Here is a 17,748-nt window from a genome sequence, read left to right as displayed (position 1 = left end):
ATTGATCTAATATAACTTCTTTGCTCCTTTTTTTGTATGGAGTGAATTAGGAGGGGAAATAGTATACACAATGTGGCACAACACAGGTATAGATGTTACACTAAAGGGGTAAGATAATAAGTAGAATTAGAGGGTACTCCACAAATACTTGCTTATATCCTTAACTTATTTGTGCATTACAGAGTGGGAACCTAATATAAACCTAGCAGATATTAAGTACAGATATTACTTTCGCTAACCTGTGCAAGCATGGAAAATGACTGTAAAACAATGATGACGATGACCGTGTTGCTAGGTACAGTATATTGGTGTTATGTACAGTAATCTCTCTTGAATTTATGAATTTGAGTGTATCTCTGAGTTTCCTTTTTCAGCTGAGTGTTCACCTCGCCCAGTATTAAAATCTCATATCCCAAGTACCAAGTCAATTGATGATAATACAAGTGATTCGACTCAAAAACTTCAGACTTGTAATTCAAGTACTATTACAACTACTGTTATAAATAAACCATCGACTACTGTTTCTTTTCGTCATTCGAATACCTCACCTGTAACAACAGCAGAAGAAGCAGATGTCAGTGAAGATGAGACTCTAACAAGTAAACTTGATAGAAAAAATAATAGCAAAGGTATGTATTTGGGTGTGTCTGTTAAAGTAAAAAATAATGGACCATTTGTATCCAAATTATCACAAAGAATTACGGTAATACCCCATTAACCTTACCCTGCATAACCATGATTCATTATAGAGCTCTTTGGTCCTCTCCTGGAGTTATTTTGTAATAGAACAAAAAATGAAAATACATAATACAAAGCAAAAGTTATAAGGCAAAACGTTTGAGACTCGCTGACATTGGCCGTGCTTGTTTGCAGCCTCTCTGCCCATGAGAGCAGTGTACCTATGTACACTCGGAGCCAATCAGCGTTTTCCTCCTTGTGAAAAAAACATTTATCGGTAGCATTCAATTTACTTGACACGCGCTTTTTGTATTACTGATTTTTGCATATTATTGTGAATATACTAATCACCCCATATTTGCAAATTCACTTATTCATGAAAAATTATTAGTGACCCTATATTTGAGATTCTCAATCAAAATTCAGCACCGTCCTCCCTCTCTCATTCCACCCAGTACATGGACATGGGAAGGGAGGGTGAGCAGGTGAATTCAGATCATTATTGCCAAAATTGAAGTTGTTCCAGTATCTCATAAAGTAGTGATATGAGTTTTTAAACCTGAATTAAATTTAAATGAATGAATCCTATTGGCATGATGGATTTGAAATACAAAGAAGGATTGCTTCTGAGCACTACTTTCCGAGTGAATCATAACTATGGCTGCAAGTAACATTATGTAGCAAACATATTTTATGGAATGAAATGAATAAAAGGCATCAGCATGAGCTAATCATTTTATCCTTATTATGGAATTTTTGCCTTAATCAGGGGAAGAGAGGAGGGCAAATTCCCCTCAGTCCTACCCCTGGATCCAATTTTTTTAGATAACCTTTTTGGCAATTCTTAAAAGTTTGTAGGGTGGTAACAACTGAGTAACAATTATACAGTATAACTATAACAAAATTTGTGAGAAATTTGAATACAGTATTTGGGGAATGGACAAGATGTATAATAATAATGAAAATTTCTGTAAAAATATTTTCTTGTATGAGCACTGACAAATGTGACAGTTTTAGTGATGTACCAGTGTACAGCAGTAAATGACCTTTAGGCTTTGAATATGTGAATCATACTTTCATTATTTTTGCAGGTGATAGAAAAGAAACGAGCCCAGTATTGCAGAGAAGGTTCAGGAGAGACATGGGTAAATTGGACGACAAAGCTTCATCCAAATCATCTGCAGTGCCCAGTACTAGCATATCTCAAATGACAAGAATTGTTCAGAAGCCTTCTAGTATAGTTTCTCATCGTACATTGTCCAAGCCCTTGTTTGTTGATGCACCAAGTCCTGAACCAAAGGAAGAGGAGGATGGTAGTAATAATGAAGGTGATAATGATGAATCATCAACTGACAATCCTTTAGGTGGAATCTCGATGAAGACTCTGATCAGCAAGACTACGGTACCAAAGAAAGGCGTAAATTACTCAGAAGCTGAAGGGGATAGTCAAGACAGTCATATTGTTCAAATGAAGGTATGTTATTTCTTATTAAATGACCATGGTAAGGAGTACAACTAATTATAGTACAATAGAACCTCTATAAATCAGACTAATTGGGGCAGACCCCATTCCGAAAAATGCAAAAGTTTGAAAAAGCGAGTATATGGGGAGGGGATGGAGATAACACTTGATTTAGCAGTATATAACTTGAATTGCTGGAATTCTTGCAAGACCGATTAATTTCGGTATAAACATCCCAAAGTTTGCACTACTGTAGACAAAATGTTTAGTAATTTACTTAGTACATTTGAGTACAGATTGTGATAATTTATGCGGTTGCAGATGTGAAGCTTCGTGACATCACTAGTGTATAATGTGTCTCTGTTTGCCCTGGTTTATGCATTGATCAGTTGTCTAAGCACTAAAGTAGCCAATTCAAGCCATCGCTTATCAATTAATTTTTAAATAGAAATTATAAAGTAAAATGTTATAATCATTGGTTTAGTAGTACTGTTCATGTGTGTGCGCTGTGTAAGTGTCTTGGCATTATCACCTCATCACCTGATTCCTGAACATTCATCAACTTCTTCAAAAATCCTACAATTTGCTTGGCAAGTTCAATAATATTTCGTTGAATGTTTGACACACACACACACACACACACACACACACACACACACACACACACACACGGGAATTAAGACAACAGGCATCCAGTGAGGGTCTTGTTGTGTGACTGCATGGAGGCGAATTAAAAGATCAGCTGTTGAGGAGCTTATCGCTAGGCAACACTGCTGCATGTTACCACTCCTTTCCACGCCATATCTCTAATCACCCACACATGTTTGCTTTCTCACTCCATATTTTAAATGTTATGTAATGTAATGTTGAAGGGATACAACTTTGCTCATTTACACTTATACTTATCATAATCTCCCTAAAAATACTTTAGCTTTTGTGCTTTTTCATGAAATGTTCAGGTCATGAGACCCACTTATTCCACACCCAAGAAAAGGTAAACTGACATTCCATCAGAAGGTCAGTAATATGAGACCACTAATCTCCCACCCTACCTCCACCTGACCTTAGGTCAGGTCAGCCCCCAATAATACTTTAGCTTTCATCTTTATTTAAGACATTTTCAGAAAATGCTCTCGATTTTCAACCTCGGAAAATTTGTTCCCAATGCTGAAATGTTTTAAATTCTGGCTTTGGGAATGATCTTCCAAGCAAATTTCAATTCCGGATATCGGAGAGTTCCGGGTATGAGGGAATCAAGTTAACGGAGATATTACTTTCCTTGTGGTTATCAGCATATACCTAGATCACGCGCACCTACAGTGATTTACTTGCATATATATATATATATATATATATATATATATATATATATATATATATATATATATATATATATATATATATATATATATATATATATATATATATATATATATATATATATATATATATATATATATATATATATATATATATATATATATATATATATATATATATATATATATATATATATATATATATATATATATATATATATATATATATATATATATATATATATATATTCTGTTTGTGTGTGTGCGCAAGCATGCATGCACATTTATGCACGGTGTGTGTGCCTGTGTGCCTGCATTATTTGGAAATTCTATTTATTTATTCCAGATGTGTTAATAATGGATTGGATTATTAATGTTTCTATCACCCTTTAGATTTGACATAGAATGCTGTTCATCTTTACTACATAAATTTATCCAGATATCTGTAAAATTTAGGTTGCTCTTAGTTTTGAATTCTAGTTAGAGAAGTGTATTAAAAGTATGTTGTTACAGGTTATTAAGCGTGTGCGACTTGTGGCATCCAGTGATGAAGATGATGATGCAACTCCTCCAGCCAAGAAACAACAGCTAAATGGTCACAATAGTTCCTCAGATGACTTCTCTGATATGCCAGATGATGACACAATTCAGAAATTCATACTAATGTGGGAATCTGTATACCCATTTGTTGAAAAAATGGTAAGTATATTTGGAGCTTTCCTTATATTTTCTGTTTATAAACTACAGTGGTCCCTCGGTTAACGAATGGTTCGATTAACGAAATTTCGGTTAACGAATTGCCTCCCATAAGGATCTTCAATTCGGTAAACGAACAAAACTTTGATTAACGAAATCCTTACGAACATCACATTTTGTTGTGAGCATCAGCTGATCAGCTAGTCTGCCAATTCAGTAGTCTGTTCTATGTTTACATTTGTTTCCAGTGGAGTAAATATCAAGAAAGTTGTGCTCTTTAATATTTTTGCATTTTTTATATTAAAATTATTAGTCATTTTAAAATTTTGTTAACATATTGATAATATATGCAGTACAGGGAACTAGTTTTTTGTGCGCCTATCATCAGCTTGACTCAGCCACCAGGCGTTAGTGTGGCTTTGTTGACAGTGGAGTGAACATCTATTTTGTTGGTGTCTTGAATATTTTTGCATTTTTACATTGAAATTATTGGTCATTCTGAAATTTAGTTAACATGTTGATAATATATAGCTCAGTGCAGTGTTGATTTAAATAAAATAATCTTGAATTACACCGAGTGAACTTAAAATTTTATTGGTGAAATGACGGCATCAAAGATGGGTCCCCTGAAAGGTGATTTCTCTTCCATCCCCACTTCCTTCTATTCTCCCTTCTCCTCCACCCCCACTTCTAATTCACATCATCATAATCAATCAGGAACCTTCTACATACACACCTCAAAGTAAGTGTACTTTACTGCATTTTTTTTTTTTACTTTGTATGTACTTTTCGGTGAGCTGAAACCAATTACCCAATATCCCATTAAAACAATGGATTCGGTTATCAAAATTTTTCGTTAACGAACGACCCTCTGGAACGAATTGTGTTTGTTAACTGAGGGACCACTGTATGTGAAATGAAAACATAACTGTAAATTTTAGACTACAGTAAAACCTCGATTAACCTACTTTCGGATTAAATGTCAATCCCGAACCCCCTAAAAAAAATAATAATTTTTTTTTTTACGGGATTAGCCCACCCAGGCACAGGTCACTGACCCACATTGGGGCCTGGGGGGTGATAATGTAATAATATTATTTATGATAATGATGATAATAATAATAATAATAATAACAATAGTAATAAAGAACCATAAAGAAATGCAAAAATGAAATAATCAAGAGTGAGAAACAATGTACCTGTATGTATGTTGTGTTGTCAATAGTAAGAGAAACAATTGAGATCCTGCAATTGTGTGTAAATGAGGCAGAAAGTCAGATAAGCAACCTGGGACTTGGTCACAATTTTTGTGATTACATGTTCTTTGACTTTTCCATTTTTTATTCACGGTTTCTGTGCTGGTTCATATTTATTTACTAAAGTGGTTAATGTTTTAAAGCAATTTCTATTGAAATATGAATGTCAAATGAACAAAAATGAATAGCGGGAATTAAACGAGGTAGGTTAGGGAAAGGTACTTTGAAAAATGTATGTTTTATTTCCGTAGACTTTATGTACTATTAACCGACCTTTTGGATTATCCGTTGGCCCCTTCCCCCCATATGTGGTCGGTTAATCGAGGTTTTACTGTATGTGCTTTGAACATTCCCCTTCTGGAATGTTACTAAAGAGCTTATTGATATAAGTTCAGTCAATCCTTACTATCGCATACACACACACACACACACATCAAAGCGACACCTGGATAACAACACCTGTGGCTCTCAAGGCTACTAGAGCCAGGTTTCAGCATCTATAATCTATTTATGTCTTCCTGTTCTGTCTATCTGACCTATTCTTCCACCCAGGATGGGAGAAGGGATGGTGGTGGAGGTACTAGAGGGGTGAGGAATCAACAAGTAGCAATGTACGCTTCATCTTCTTAGGACTTACACAGTATCTACCAATTACACTTTCCAAAGTAGATGATCTCCCACCAATCACATTTCAGGACACAATCATTTTGCCAAATTCTAAAATAGATATGCTACACTTACCATTTCTTCTAATATGTCATGTAAGCCACACATCTATAATGAATGTGCAACATATGGCATTTAATGCATTTTTTTTTTGTATCTGACATGCAATACCTGATAGAAAATAATATAACCCCATATACAATGTATTTTTAGTATTGCCAGAAGTATCCAGAACCCAAAACACACATTTGTAGTTTCAGTGCGACTACTTAAATACACTCTAAATTGAAAACTGCGCATTGCATTAAATTTTTATTGTGGTTATGGACCCTAAAATCTGTTTATCTCAAGAATTAATTTTGATTAAATTTGCTCATTTAGGGTTTTGGCCAGATTTTCTGGGTTTGGGCCCACTGTGCAGCGGGTAAAAAAAATGGCCGTGGAATCAAGAGTGGTAGATCACTGGGATGTTTTTCATAATATATTTTAAGTGCTCTATGGTTACCTTGCCTTGCCGACAATCATTGGTTTCAGCTGGTGGGTGCCGTCTGCACAGCAGAGGATGGAGATGCGATCTTTGGCCATCTTCCTACCTGGTGAGTGGGTCTCTTGCCTGGCAGGTTTTGTGTTGGTCAGCAGAGACTTCCAGTAGAGGCCCGTCTCAACTGAATTGTAAATCTGGCTCAGGAGGCGTACTGAGCCTTCTATAATTTTCTCAAGCTGCTTCCTGAAGGGTTCAGCGCTGTCATGGTCAATGTTGACTGACTCCCCTACAACTTTATGGTTCATTAAGCAGTGCCAGCTCTGGGAGTTGAACAGCCAGCCCCCACTAGCTGTATATGTTCAGGTGCTGTGCGAGGTGTGCTGCAGTGTTCTGAATGTCCACACCTCGTATGGGAACCCCAGATGCACACTCTTGCTTCTACTACTTGTACACTGCTTGATCTAAGTTGGCTTACTTAGCAGACTTGATCCTTTTGGGGTTTTTTCTTGCATCGTACAAGATTAAGGTATGTGCCTTAATCTTGTTCTTCTGCTTCTTTGTTGTAAAATGAGCTGGGTTTAATATTAAACTCATCACAAACCCTATGCATGGATGCCCCTGTATCCACTCTCTCCAAAACCTTCATATTTTCTTGGAGATTCAGGGTTTTTAACATTCCCCTCCTTCTAGGCCTTGATGATGGTGTTGAATCCATATCTATGAGGGTTGAATAGCACTTTGCACAAAAACGTGAAAATAATGGAGCGACTGCAGGTGGGTATCCACACTAGGGTAACTGAGCAGCAGAGCTTTCTACACAGACCGTGTGGGTACCATGTGTTGCACCAAACCGCGATTGTATCATCATGCTGTACCTAAAAATATTCTGAGTTATGTAAAAAAATAATATACAGTTGAATAATTTACTGCCATAGCGAGTTATAGAGAATTAGGAGTTCTTGAATTCCAAGTTGATCAAAGATTCACTGCACACCCTACGTACAAGTTATGCCATTGTGCTGATGTCACCTCAAATATTGCCACTTGCCTCACCCTTCGTGGCATCTTTGTTTCTGCCATCACTTCTGCCACCACCATGACACCATCTGTAGTGACCACCAGAAACAGAACCCATATTTAGGTAAACCTGTTTTTTATTTGTTAATTACAATGTTTTCTTCCTTTTCAGGAATTTTTAGATATGTATCGAGACAATAAGTGGGATGCCAAGCAAACTATGACAGAGTTAGGAAAACTTAATAAAGAAAGAAAAAATCAAAAGAAACATCAAAAAATTGAGGAGGAAATTGCAAGAAAAAAGGAGGCGGCAGAAAAGAAGGAAGAAAAGAGGAAACTGAAATTGGCCGAGAAAGAATTGGAATCATTAGCAAGAGCAGCGATGAAGGAGAAGTTGAAGGCTCGAAAGGATGCTTGGAAAGGTAAAATAAAGAAGCACTGCTATTGGTTGTGGTTTAATTTTTTATTCTGAAGGTGAACTTGGCTCATTCTGGGTTTTTATATTCCATGCATGCATCCAACAAACAAGAATTCTCACTTATAATTACAGGGGTACAGAATTAAATTTTTAACTGCAATAGGGATACAAAACCACCAATGAATTGCAAAGTACTTTAATATTATAATTTTGATAATTAATCTTAATAACCTTATATTATATTTATATGATCGTTTTAACATATGATTTTAATTTTTAGTGTCAAATATGCACTGGCTGTAACATCAGGTATTTTACCCAATCAATCAATTGATCAAGTTACAATTGCTGTATATACTTGTATATAAACCATTCTCATATATAGTTCGATCCCTAATTTTTTGGTAAAGAAGGCTTGTGTTTTTCATATAACTCTTGTATACACTCTGTGAGCCGGATAATTTAACCAAAGATTTGAAATAGCTGATGCCGGATGCTACCTATTGCTTAATGTGGATGTGTATCTGGGTCACAGGAATAGATATTACATATCTTTTTATCATGTTAAAGGTTTCAAAGAAAAAGGCTTTATCCTTTTCTTGGTAGGCACTCAAATATATTTGCTTTGTATGTATTGAGCATCATATAACTTTATTGTAATAATAGACAACTTTGTATTACAGTGAAGGCAACTATGAAACACGATGAACAAGACTTGGAAGAGGATGAGGAGGACTATCAGTTTGGAGGTGCAAAAGTTTATGACAGGTTAGTTTTGTTTTCATGACTTGGTTCAGAGACCACCCACTAGAATACCCCTGACAGAATCTGTCATGTCTAGGAATTACTTGTGTTTTTGAGGTATATACATTGTTCATACAGAATGATGCAAATGCTCTATAAACAGCATTTGAAAAACAAAGAAACAATATTCTTTCATGAATGAGGCAGTACAGTCCTGTAGTTGGTGACAAACAATCAGCGAGGCGACCCTTTGCGGAGGGGGGAGGTAGGGAGCAGAGCAGTCACATTCCAATGAACCCTTCCCCTCTCCCTTCCTCACAGCATTTGTTATAAACTTCTATTTGTGTTAGAGAGATGAATTTGAAACTATAATGATCCTGAATAAATAATCCGAGACATTTCCAATATGATATCCTCAAGTTACAAGCTGAATAATAAGGCAAAAATAAGTATTGTACTGTATATGAAGGGTACTGGTATTAATAAGCTCAAAGTATTACAATTTCTTTCCCCAAGTCTCTATTTACAGAACTAAACGAAGAATTTATTTGAAATACTCTTAACATTCGAAGAGGGGGGGTGGGAGATTGGGTGTTGACAGCCAGGAGGAGAGATTAACACCTACTCAAGGATTAAAAAAGGCACAGAGTTTAAGTTTTTGCTTATAAAATATCACTGACTTAGCAGAATTAAATTTGCATTTCTGGAATTCTTGCTAAATAGAGATTTATTTGAGTATGAACATCTCATAGTTTGCACTAGATATTAATTTTTTTAATTAACTTAGTCCATTTGAGTACAGGTTGTGATAATTTATGCGGTTGCTTTGCAGTTGTGGTTGCACTTGCGAAGTTTCGTGACCTCACTTGTGTACTGTATAATGTGTCTCCATATGCCCTGGTTATTTTACTGATCAGTTGTCTAAGTGCAAAAGTAGCGGAAGTCGAGCCATCATGTATCAGTTAATTTTAAAATAGAAATTATAAAGTCAAATGTTATAAGACATTGGATTAGTAGTGCTGTTAATGTGTGCTGTGTAAGTGTCTTGACTCCGTTAACTCATCCTTAGCTCAGCATTACATTGATTTATTGCTGTATTATTTTACCTATTTAGTATTGTATGTACATTTAAAGAAATATTTATATTTGCACAGTAATTATAAATAGACCAAGAGCAGAAAAATCCAGCGTTACCCAAGTGGTTGGTCTTCCCACCCACGCAACCAACCAACCATGTGAGGATGCAGCTAATCATATGCAATCTTTTATAGCGCCAGGAACCCTTGTCCCCAGACCCTGAGCAGAAAGGTTTGAAGTGATTTTCTCTTTTTTTTTTTTTTTTAAGATTTTCCGGTAATTGTGCATCATTTCATAATCGATATTTGCTCCCAGACCCAGAAATAAAAATTTGGACAGATTTTCCAGAGTTTGTTCATGAATTTTCAGAAAATGTTCCAATTTTCAACCTCTGAATTTTTTCCCAAACCCAGAATTTCAGGAATTTTCTGGAAAAATTTCTATCAAATTTCAATTCCGGCTATTGGAGAGTTCCGGGTTTGAGGGAATCCGGCTAACAGAAATATTATTGTAATTAGGTAGGTCCACTGTACGAAAGTTTTCGGCATCAAATGACCACAGGCTATGACGCAAGATATTTACCCAATCAATCGACCATACAAAAGTAACAGTCATCATATTGGTTAGTTGGCTCTCTCCAAATTCGAGGAATGTAAATGTCATACACTTCTGAGTACCAAGTAACCATACTTCTAATGTTGATCATCAGCTTCCACAGCAGAAGTGAGGTGACCATGATTTGTCATGGTCACACATAACCATGCCAAAAAAAGCATGATAAGCAATATAGAATTTAGCGTTTGGTACACCCACTAAAAAATTATTCGGCGCCCTTACGGAGTGATACAATATGACACAGGTGCCAAATAATTTTTTAGTGGATGTACACTCTTGTGCTTGACCTGACTATGTGTATTTAAATTAATTGAATATTTATAATACCGTACTATGCTATTTATTTTATAGTTAAACAAGCTTGTGAAAATTTTGTGTTCTGTACCCAATTCTTAAAGGCATCATTGTGATTTCATCTTTCAGTGTCATTTAATTACATTACCTTTATTCATTAGTGAGGAAGATTCTGGAGGTGAAGAGAGTACAGCAAATACAGGAGATCGTCAACTAGTGCTCCAGTTCTTTAACGAAGCTTCTATTGGTGAACTTAGTGCAGTTGGAGGCTGTTCCAAGAAAAAGGCAGAAGTCATTTCTCAGATTCGACCCTTCAAAGACTGGACAGACATTGTGAGTTTATATGGTGAACTGTCCTTTAACCAGGTGGTTCATGTAATTTACATCTCACTGGACCTGTAGATTTGTATCCCAGAATACCCAGGTATTAATAGTTAGACAGCTAAGCTTATTAATCACCAACCAATGAAATGATGAGGATAAAGAATCAAATACATATAATCTCTTCCTGTGACAGCCACTTTTTTTTTCATTGAGAGAAAACTTGACTGCCTAGGTTGCCATTGGAGCATGAGGTCTATATAGAGCATATGGTGTCACTTGGTGAACATGCACCTTAGCCAGCATTTCTTTTAGGGGTGTCATATTGACTGGTAAATTCATCACCATTTCCTTTTTCTTTTATTGTTGAAAGTAAGTGCTACTTACTCCATACTGTTTTGAAATTTAGGAGAGCTTTGAGCTGCAGCAGTAGCAAGATCATGTACAGTGGTAGTTGCTAAAACATTAAATTTATTACATTCCAGGTGTACAAATTCCAGACTGGGAAATATGTAGGTCCTGAGCTCCTAAATGAGGCAAAAACTATTTTACATGTAAGAAATACAGTACAGAGGCTTATGAAGAGATGTGAGAATATTGCCAAGGAAATGCAAACCATTGTATCCAGAATTGTAAGTGGGGAAGAGGATGCAGGAATCAGCAAACAACCTGAATCTCTTAATCCATTGTGAGTACTGTATGTCTCTGTTTGCTTTTGCTTTTGCTTGTACTTGTATTTGTAAATTTAGCTTAGGATACTGAGAGTCGGCTGCATTCACTTTGAATATTGTTAGGTTGAGTTTGGAGAAAAAAAATGGGCTGGAATGCATCACTACTTGTAAGCTTGGAATTCTATGGGAAAATGGGTCCTATTGAGGAAGATTTCACTTCACGAAAACTCTTTTAAGAACATTTTGCTCCTTAAATGGAGCCTTGCTTTATGTGTTACACAGTATATACTGTACCAGATGTATTGAGCTATATTGTTTGTAAATCGAAACCCATTCCCCAATTATGTAACTGTATATTTTCAACTTTCTGGCTGCCAAGCTCTTTCAATAAACCGTTAATTATTATTATTATTATTATTATTATTATTATTATATTGTGTACCATAAATATTTGTAGGCAGAGTAAATGACACCACTGGCCATGAAGAGGCAGACGTCTGGCAATCACTGTCATAAGCAATGCCTCATAGTCCATAGGCATTTAAGTTTGTGTTTGTAAGAAAATGCAAAAATGTATTTGTGTAAAGTATTTTTACAGTCACTTAAGAATCTATTGTTTTATCTGCTTGATTATTTTGCTAGTTTGACCGATTTAAAAAAAAAATTGGGTATTTATTGAAATTAAGATTTTAATTTATATACCCTGCATTTCATATAAATGTACACACAGTAAAAAAAGTACCGCACGGATTATGTGCGAAACAATATGACACCACGGACGAGGGAGAGTTGAATATGCGTGTTGGTCTTGTATTATGGTGGTTTCCCTGCTTTCCTTGCCTGAGGGTGTCCTCACATATCAGTTGCCCTACCATAGGTAGGTGGAAACCTTTGCCATACAGGCACGCATACCAACCCTCCTGGCACATCAGGTGATGTGTGGATCATTACGGAAGTCAGCAGACCCCATTCCCCCCTGTACATATAAAGAATAAATTTAAAGGTGTAATTTCAGGTTTTGTTTTGTTCTACTGGTTTTGAAAATAACTATTCATTGAAACTTAATTTTATACAGGATGCAGTTGAAAGGCTATCAGTTAATTGGCCTCAACTGGTTGGTGCTGATGCATGAACAGGGATTAAATGGTGTTCTGGCTGATGAGATGGGGCTTGGTAAGACAGTCCAAGCAATCTCATTTCTGTCTCACATAAAGGAAGTGGAAGATCCTGAAGAACTTAGCCTGATCATTGTTCCATCATCTACATTAGGTAAGATGTTTTTAGAGTTTTCATATAGAATTTGAGAAGTCACCATAATCATCATCATTTATTACAACCTCTTCCATTGTTATACTTAGCCTACCCTCCACATTTAGACTCGTGCACATCTTGATTCAAACAGTCTCCTCCAGTCTCTTCACATGCCCAAACTATCTCAGCCAACCTCTACCTAATATTTTGCCTATATCCTCAATACCCAGCCACCTTCTAAGCCAAGAACAAAGTTTCCTGTCCTTCAGTATCATATATCACATTCACCTCATCATTTTCATTACAGCTATCCCAAGCCATCTCTTGAGAGTTTAATTAATTGCTGGTGTAAATTTAATTGCAGCAAATTTGTACTTGACTGTTCAGTGTGAATTTATGTACAAGGAAACTGATTTTAAGTAGCCTATACTTCTGTGATCAGGTAGTTGTATTTGTGAAACTTGTGTGCTCCATTACTTGCATAATATGTGAACAAATCCATATGTTTTAAGAAGATAATTTGTACACAGGTCATTAGGCTTGTTTCATGTGTGTCATTAAATTGGCTTGTATCATCTCAATCTTTTCATCTTCATCTTATTATTTTTTTTTATTTATTTTTTTTTTTTTAGGAAATTAGCCCATACTTCTTCCTCTCCCATACTTTTTCCTCCCTCTTACACTGTCTATTGCCATAATAATCTAAGTACAATATATTAGTAAAAATGCAAAGAAAAAGAAAACATGAGGGACGGAAAATACCTCCCCGACGTTGAGTATGCAGCGTTGCCGCTTGTACTAAATAAACATTCATATGTTTATTGCATAAATCTTTTTTAGGTTCATTTGTTATGCTGCTACATTCATATGATTTTGTTTTTGTTTTTTTGCTTAAAAAAATCCATGTACAGTAAGTCCTCGCTTAACGTCATGGTTCCGTTCCTGAAAACTGCAATGTTAACGGAAACAACGATAACGGAATAAATTTTCCTCATGAGAAATAGATAAAATACGGGAATTACGTTCCCCAGCCTCCCTTTGCCCCATAAAATACATTACATATACATAAATGCAATGGAATTTTTATAGAATATTGTATATATTATACATCCAAAAAGATAAATAAACTAAATAATTTTGTATTGTACTCACTGATGGGCGGAGGTGGAGTGAGTGTGTGGTGGGTAGTGGAGCGGAGGAGGGTGGTGAGTCACTGATGGGCGGAGGTGGAGTGAGTGTGTGGTGGGTAGTGGAGAGGAGGAGGGTGGTGAGTCACTGATGGGCGGAGGTGGAGTGAGTGTGTGGTGGGTAGTGGAGCGGAGGAGGGTGGTGAGTCACTGATGGGCGGAGGTGGAGTGAGTGTGTGGTGGGTAGTGGAGAGGAGGAGGGTGGCGAGTCACTGATGGGCGGAGGTGGAGTGAGTGTGTGGTGGGTAGTGGAGAGGAGGAGGGTGGCTCCTCCTCCCTCTCTGACTGGGTGATGCGCCGTACAAATTAGTCCGTGACGACGTTATAACGAATCGGCGGGACGTTGTCGGGGGCAACGTTAAACGAGGACTTACTGTATATACAGTACATGGCTGCAAGACTGACTGGAAGTACTGTGACAGGACTGGGAGCCAGTAGGCTTGGCAATTCTGCACCAGCCCGGGATTTAAATGCCAAGTAGCACTTTAAAATGAGGCGAGTTGCCACTTTTACAAGTACAGTGGTATTTCTTGTTTCCTTAGGTCATTTGGGGTGTTTGGGCCATAAAACAAAAATTCGATTTTTCCTGACCAAGGGGTATCATGTATGTTTAATAATGTGACCTTTTATGGGTTAAAGGTCAACAGATTGTGAAACTTAACACTATTTAATATACTTATTTCAGACAACTGGGCTCGAGAGTTGGAGTTATGGTGTCCTTCTCTTGAGGTTCTTCAGTATCACGGAAGTCAGGATGAACGACGAGCTATAAGATGTGGCATTATGAACAATAATTTGGAGGAGGATCCAGATGTCATCCTGACCACGTATGTTTTACTTTATTTAAAAATTTTTGCTTAATGCCCTCTGCTGAGCCAACTTTATATTACACATTAAGCCTGTGGGTTGAAACCCTACATAATCCCTTACCATTAGCAGCTGTTATTAATGTCTTATCTCCTCATTGCAACCATAGCCTTTAACTAAAGGGGTATTAGATGAACTGTCCCCAATTAAGGTCACATAATATTAAGTCTTATATCATTGGGTATCTGACTTGAATGGACAAAATTCTACAGCTGGGGGATTAATATAGTATATATGTCTAGTTCTTTGGTTTACTATACCCACATGGTTCTTAATAGTCAGTCAGACCTATACCTTAAAAAGGAACTTCAAGTTCAACCCTTTATTTTATATAGCACATTGCTTGTTATCAGTGCATTATCTTCAAACCCACAAGTAACAAATTACATTATTGATTATGACTGGTCACTAACATGAATAATTTCTTGTTCTGAATGTTATGCAGCTTTTTCTCTTGATGCTGAATTGTCTGTATTGGGTATCAAAAATATAATTGCAATAGTTGCAAATATGATAAGATTTTAAAATTCATTGAAGAAATGTATTATAAATAGTACTGTACTCTTTAAAACAAGCTTATGCCATGCTTAAAGGCCGTTTCACACCAGATGCGATGCTTACTGCACTGTGGATTTTCGTTCGCGATGTTTGCTATGTGAGTGTTCACACCGGATAATATGCAAGCCATATATTTCGAGACACACTCAGTATTGTTGCATTAGTCAAGATGGAAGGCAGAGCACAGTGGTTTTATGAGGAACAGGAGGAGAAGGAGAAATTTTACTGCTGACTCTAGGAATGCCTCAGAAAGAAAAAAGTGGGTAATGAAACAAATGTGAAAAGACCAAACTTTGGCAATTACTGTACAGTACATGGGTCAGTTGGTACCAGCCCTCACCCCCTATAAACCCCATAAAAAATTACAACCACTTGTTCACACATTAATACTGCATGTAGAGTTAATAACTAATGATAACTCACCTTTAGACACTCATTGAACTGCTTAATGAGACTGTTTGTTGTCATCTGAGACAGGGGAGTGGTGTTAGTGCCCCCCCTGCTCCCACACTCACTGCTTCCCCAGTACCACCACCAACTGATCCTTCAGTCTCAAAGCTAGTGAAGTCTAGTGGTAAATCTAACAGATCACACACGAGTAGAGAGGTTACACAATACTGTCACAGATAAGTGAGTAGGCTGCACAACATATCCTGTTCACACTTTCTGATAAAACACACCAACCGGCTGGCTCGCTGACGTCTTCAAGATGGCCACCTTTAGTTACCATCAACTTGCGCTACTGATCGTTATTGTGTTGAAATAATTGTTAATGTGTTGAGGTGTCACATTTCATTACTGTCGTTATTGTGATGAATCGTTAATATGAAACTCGTTAAAGTGAAGTATGGATTGTAATGCTATAAAAGTTGTGGAAATTCATTGCAATTGTGCTATATTTTTGGTATCATTTGTTTCTGTTTGCTTTACGTTTGGTACAAAACAAAGAAATATGAAAAGACTTCATTCGAAAGCAAATTTCATCTTTGACTTCGACCTTTTATGCTAAATATTTAAAATTTTCTAACATTCTCTCTCAAGTGTTAATTACTTGAAAACATTTGCATTTTGATAGTCCAGTTATTTAACATTATTTTAGAGAATAACAGGTCTGCTTACCAATTGTAAACATATTTAGTTTGAATAAATTCATAGCTACACGAACATTTTCTATGAATCAATCGGCTATTTTTATAGAAGGGGGGCGTGACTTATGGGCCAGGTTAGCATGGGAAGGGTATAGCTTATGGTCAAAATAAGCAGTGTTCTCATTTTTCTATGTTTTATCTTCCACAAATATACAAAAATTACCATTTCTCTATTCATATGTGTTTTCTGGTAAATTTTCAGATACAATATGGTCACTGTGAGTCCAGAAGATAAAGCACTCTTTAAGAAGCTGAGGTACCACACTGTGATTTTAGATGAGGCTCACATGCTCAAAAATATGGCTTCTCAGCGTTATGAAAACCTCATGAAAATTAAGGTAAAGGTTATAAGTTGTAATTTGTTTCCTATTGTCTTCATTTCGTGCTGAGTGAGACATTAAACAATTATTAAAACTTTTGTCACAACCCTAGGCCTTGAAAGTAGTCTGGTAGGTGGAAGTTTGCCACTGAAGGCTTGAGAGCTAATCGAGTCTTGGTGCTGCAGCAACTTGTGGGTTCATCTTTCATTGTGTTTTGTCAACCACACTGGGTTTCTAGTACAGTACCTAGCCTTTGTCCAACCATCTGCTCACTTTCGGTAGGTTGTTATACAAGTGGTAACCTGTTTTGTAGAAGCAGCTGGACTCAATTGTAGCTTTTAGCAAGCAACTTAAGGGAGCGTGTGGCTGAAAATCAGAAAATTATGAAAATATTAAGAAAAGTTCCTGAGGAAAGCTGTTGCCTATGGCTATATGCCGACATATTTTTATTGCGTAATTCATAATATTTATGTAGCTATGCATGATTGTTCTGCCCCTCTTTATTTAGAGGGCCCTTCTGTTTACATAGGAAAAGCTGTAGGAAAGTATTTATAATGATATTTTGGTGTAAAGTAATACCAATCACTTGGTAAAAATCAGTATTTGGCACCTTTCTCAGCAAGCTAACCACGGGAGATCTTATCACAAGTCAGTTACACATCAAACAGGGATAAAGATATTTTTCAGCAATTATCACTT

General features: G+C 36.5%; 1 protein-coding gene across 2 annotated transcripts in view; it reads left to right on the top strand.

Moving 5' to 3' along the window:
- Positions 1-17,748, top strand: part of LOC121871445 (SWI/SNF-related matrix-associated actin-dependent regulator of chromatin subfamily A containing DEAD/H box 1 homolog) — a 56,940-nt gene that overhangs the window by 11,199 nt on the left and 27,993 nt on the right. For both annotated transcript variants that reach the window (XM_042373763.1, XM_042373753.1), the window contains exons 4-13: positions 375-629; positions 1,770-2,152; positions 3,973-4,158; positions 7,751-8,000; positions 8,680-8,764; positions 10,888-11,059; positions 11,533-11,735; positions 12,794-12,987; positions 14,842-14,983; positions 16,932-17,067. In XM_042373763.1, coding sequence (XP_042229697.1) covers positions 375-629; positions 1,770-2,152; positions 3,973-4,158; positions 7,751-8,000; positions 8,680-8,764; positions 10,888-11,059; positions 11,533-11,735; positions 12,794-12,987; positions 14,842-14,983; positions 16,932-17,067 — 2,006 coding nt within the window. The remainder of the gene's footprint in view (positions 1-374; positions 630-1,769; positions 2,153-3,972; positions 4,159-7,750; positions 8,001-8,679; positions 8,765-10,887; positions 11,060-11,532; positions 11,736-12,793; positions 12,988-14,841; positions 14,984-16,931; positions 17,068-17,748) is intronic.

The sequence above is a fragment of the Homarus americanus genome, unplaced genomic scaffold (genome assembly GCF_018991925.1).
Source record: "Homarus americanus isolate GMGI-L3 unplaced genomic scaffold, GMGI_Hamer_2.0 scaffold43265, whole genome shotgun sequence".
In the NCBI taxonomy this organism is placed as follows: Eukaryota; Metazoa; Arthropoda; class Malacostraca; order Decapoda; family Nephropidae; genus Homarus; species Homarus americanus.
The sequence above is the reverse complement of the archived record's forward strand: the minus strand, read 5'-3'. Positions and strand labels throughout refer to the sequence as shown.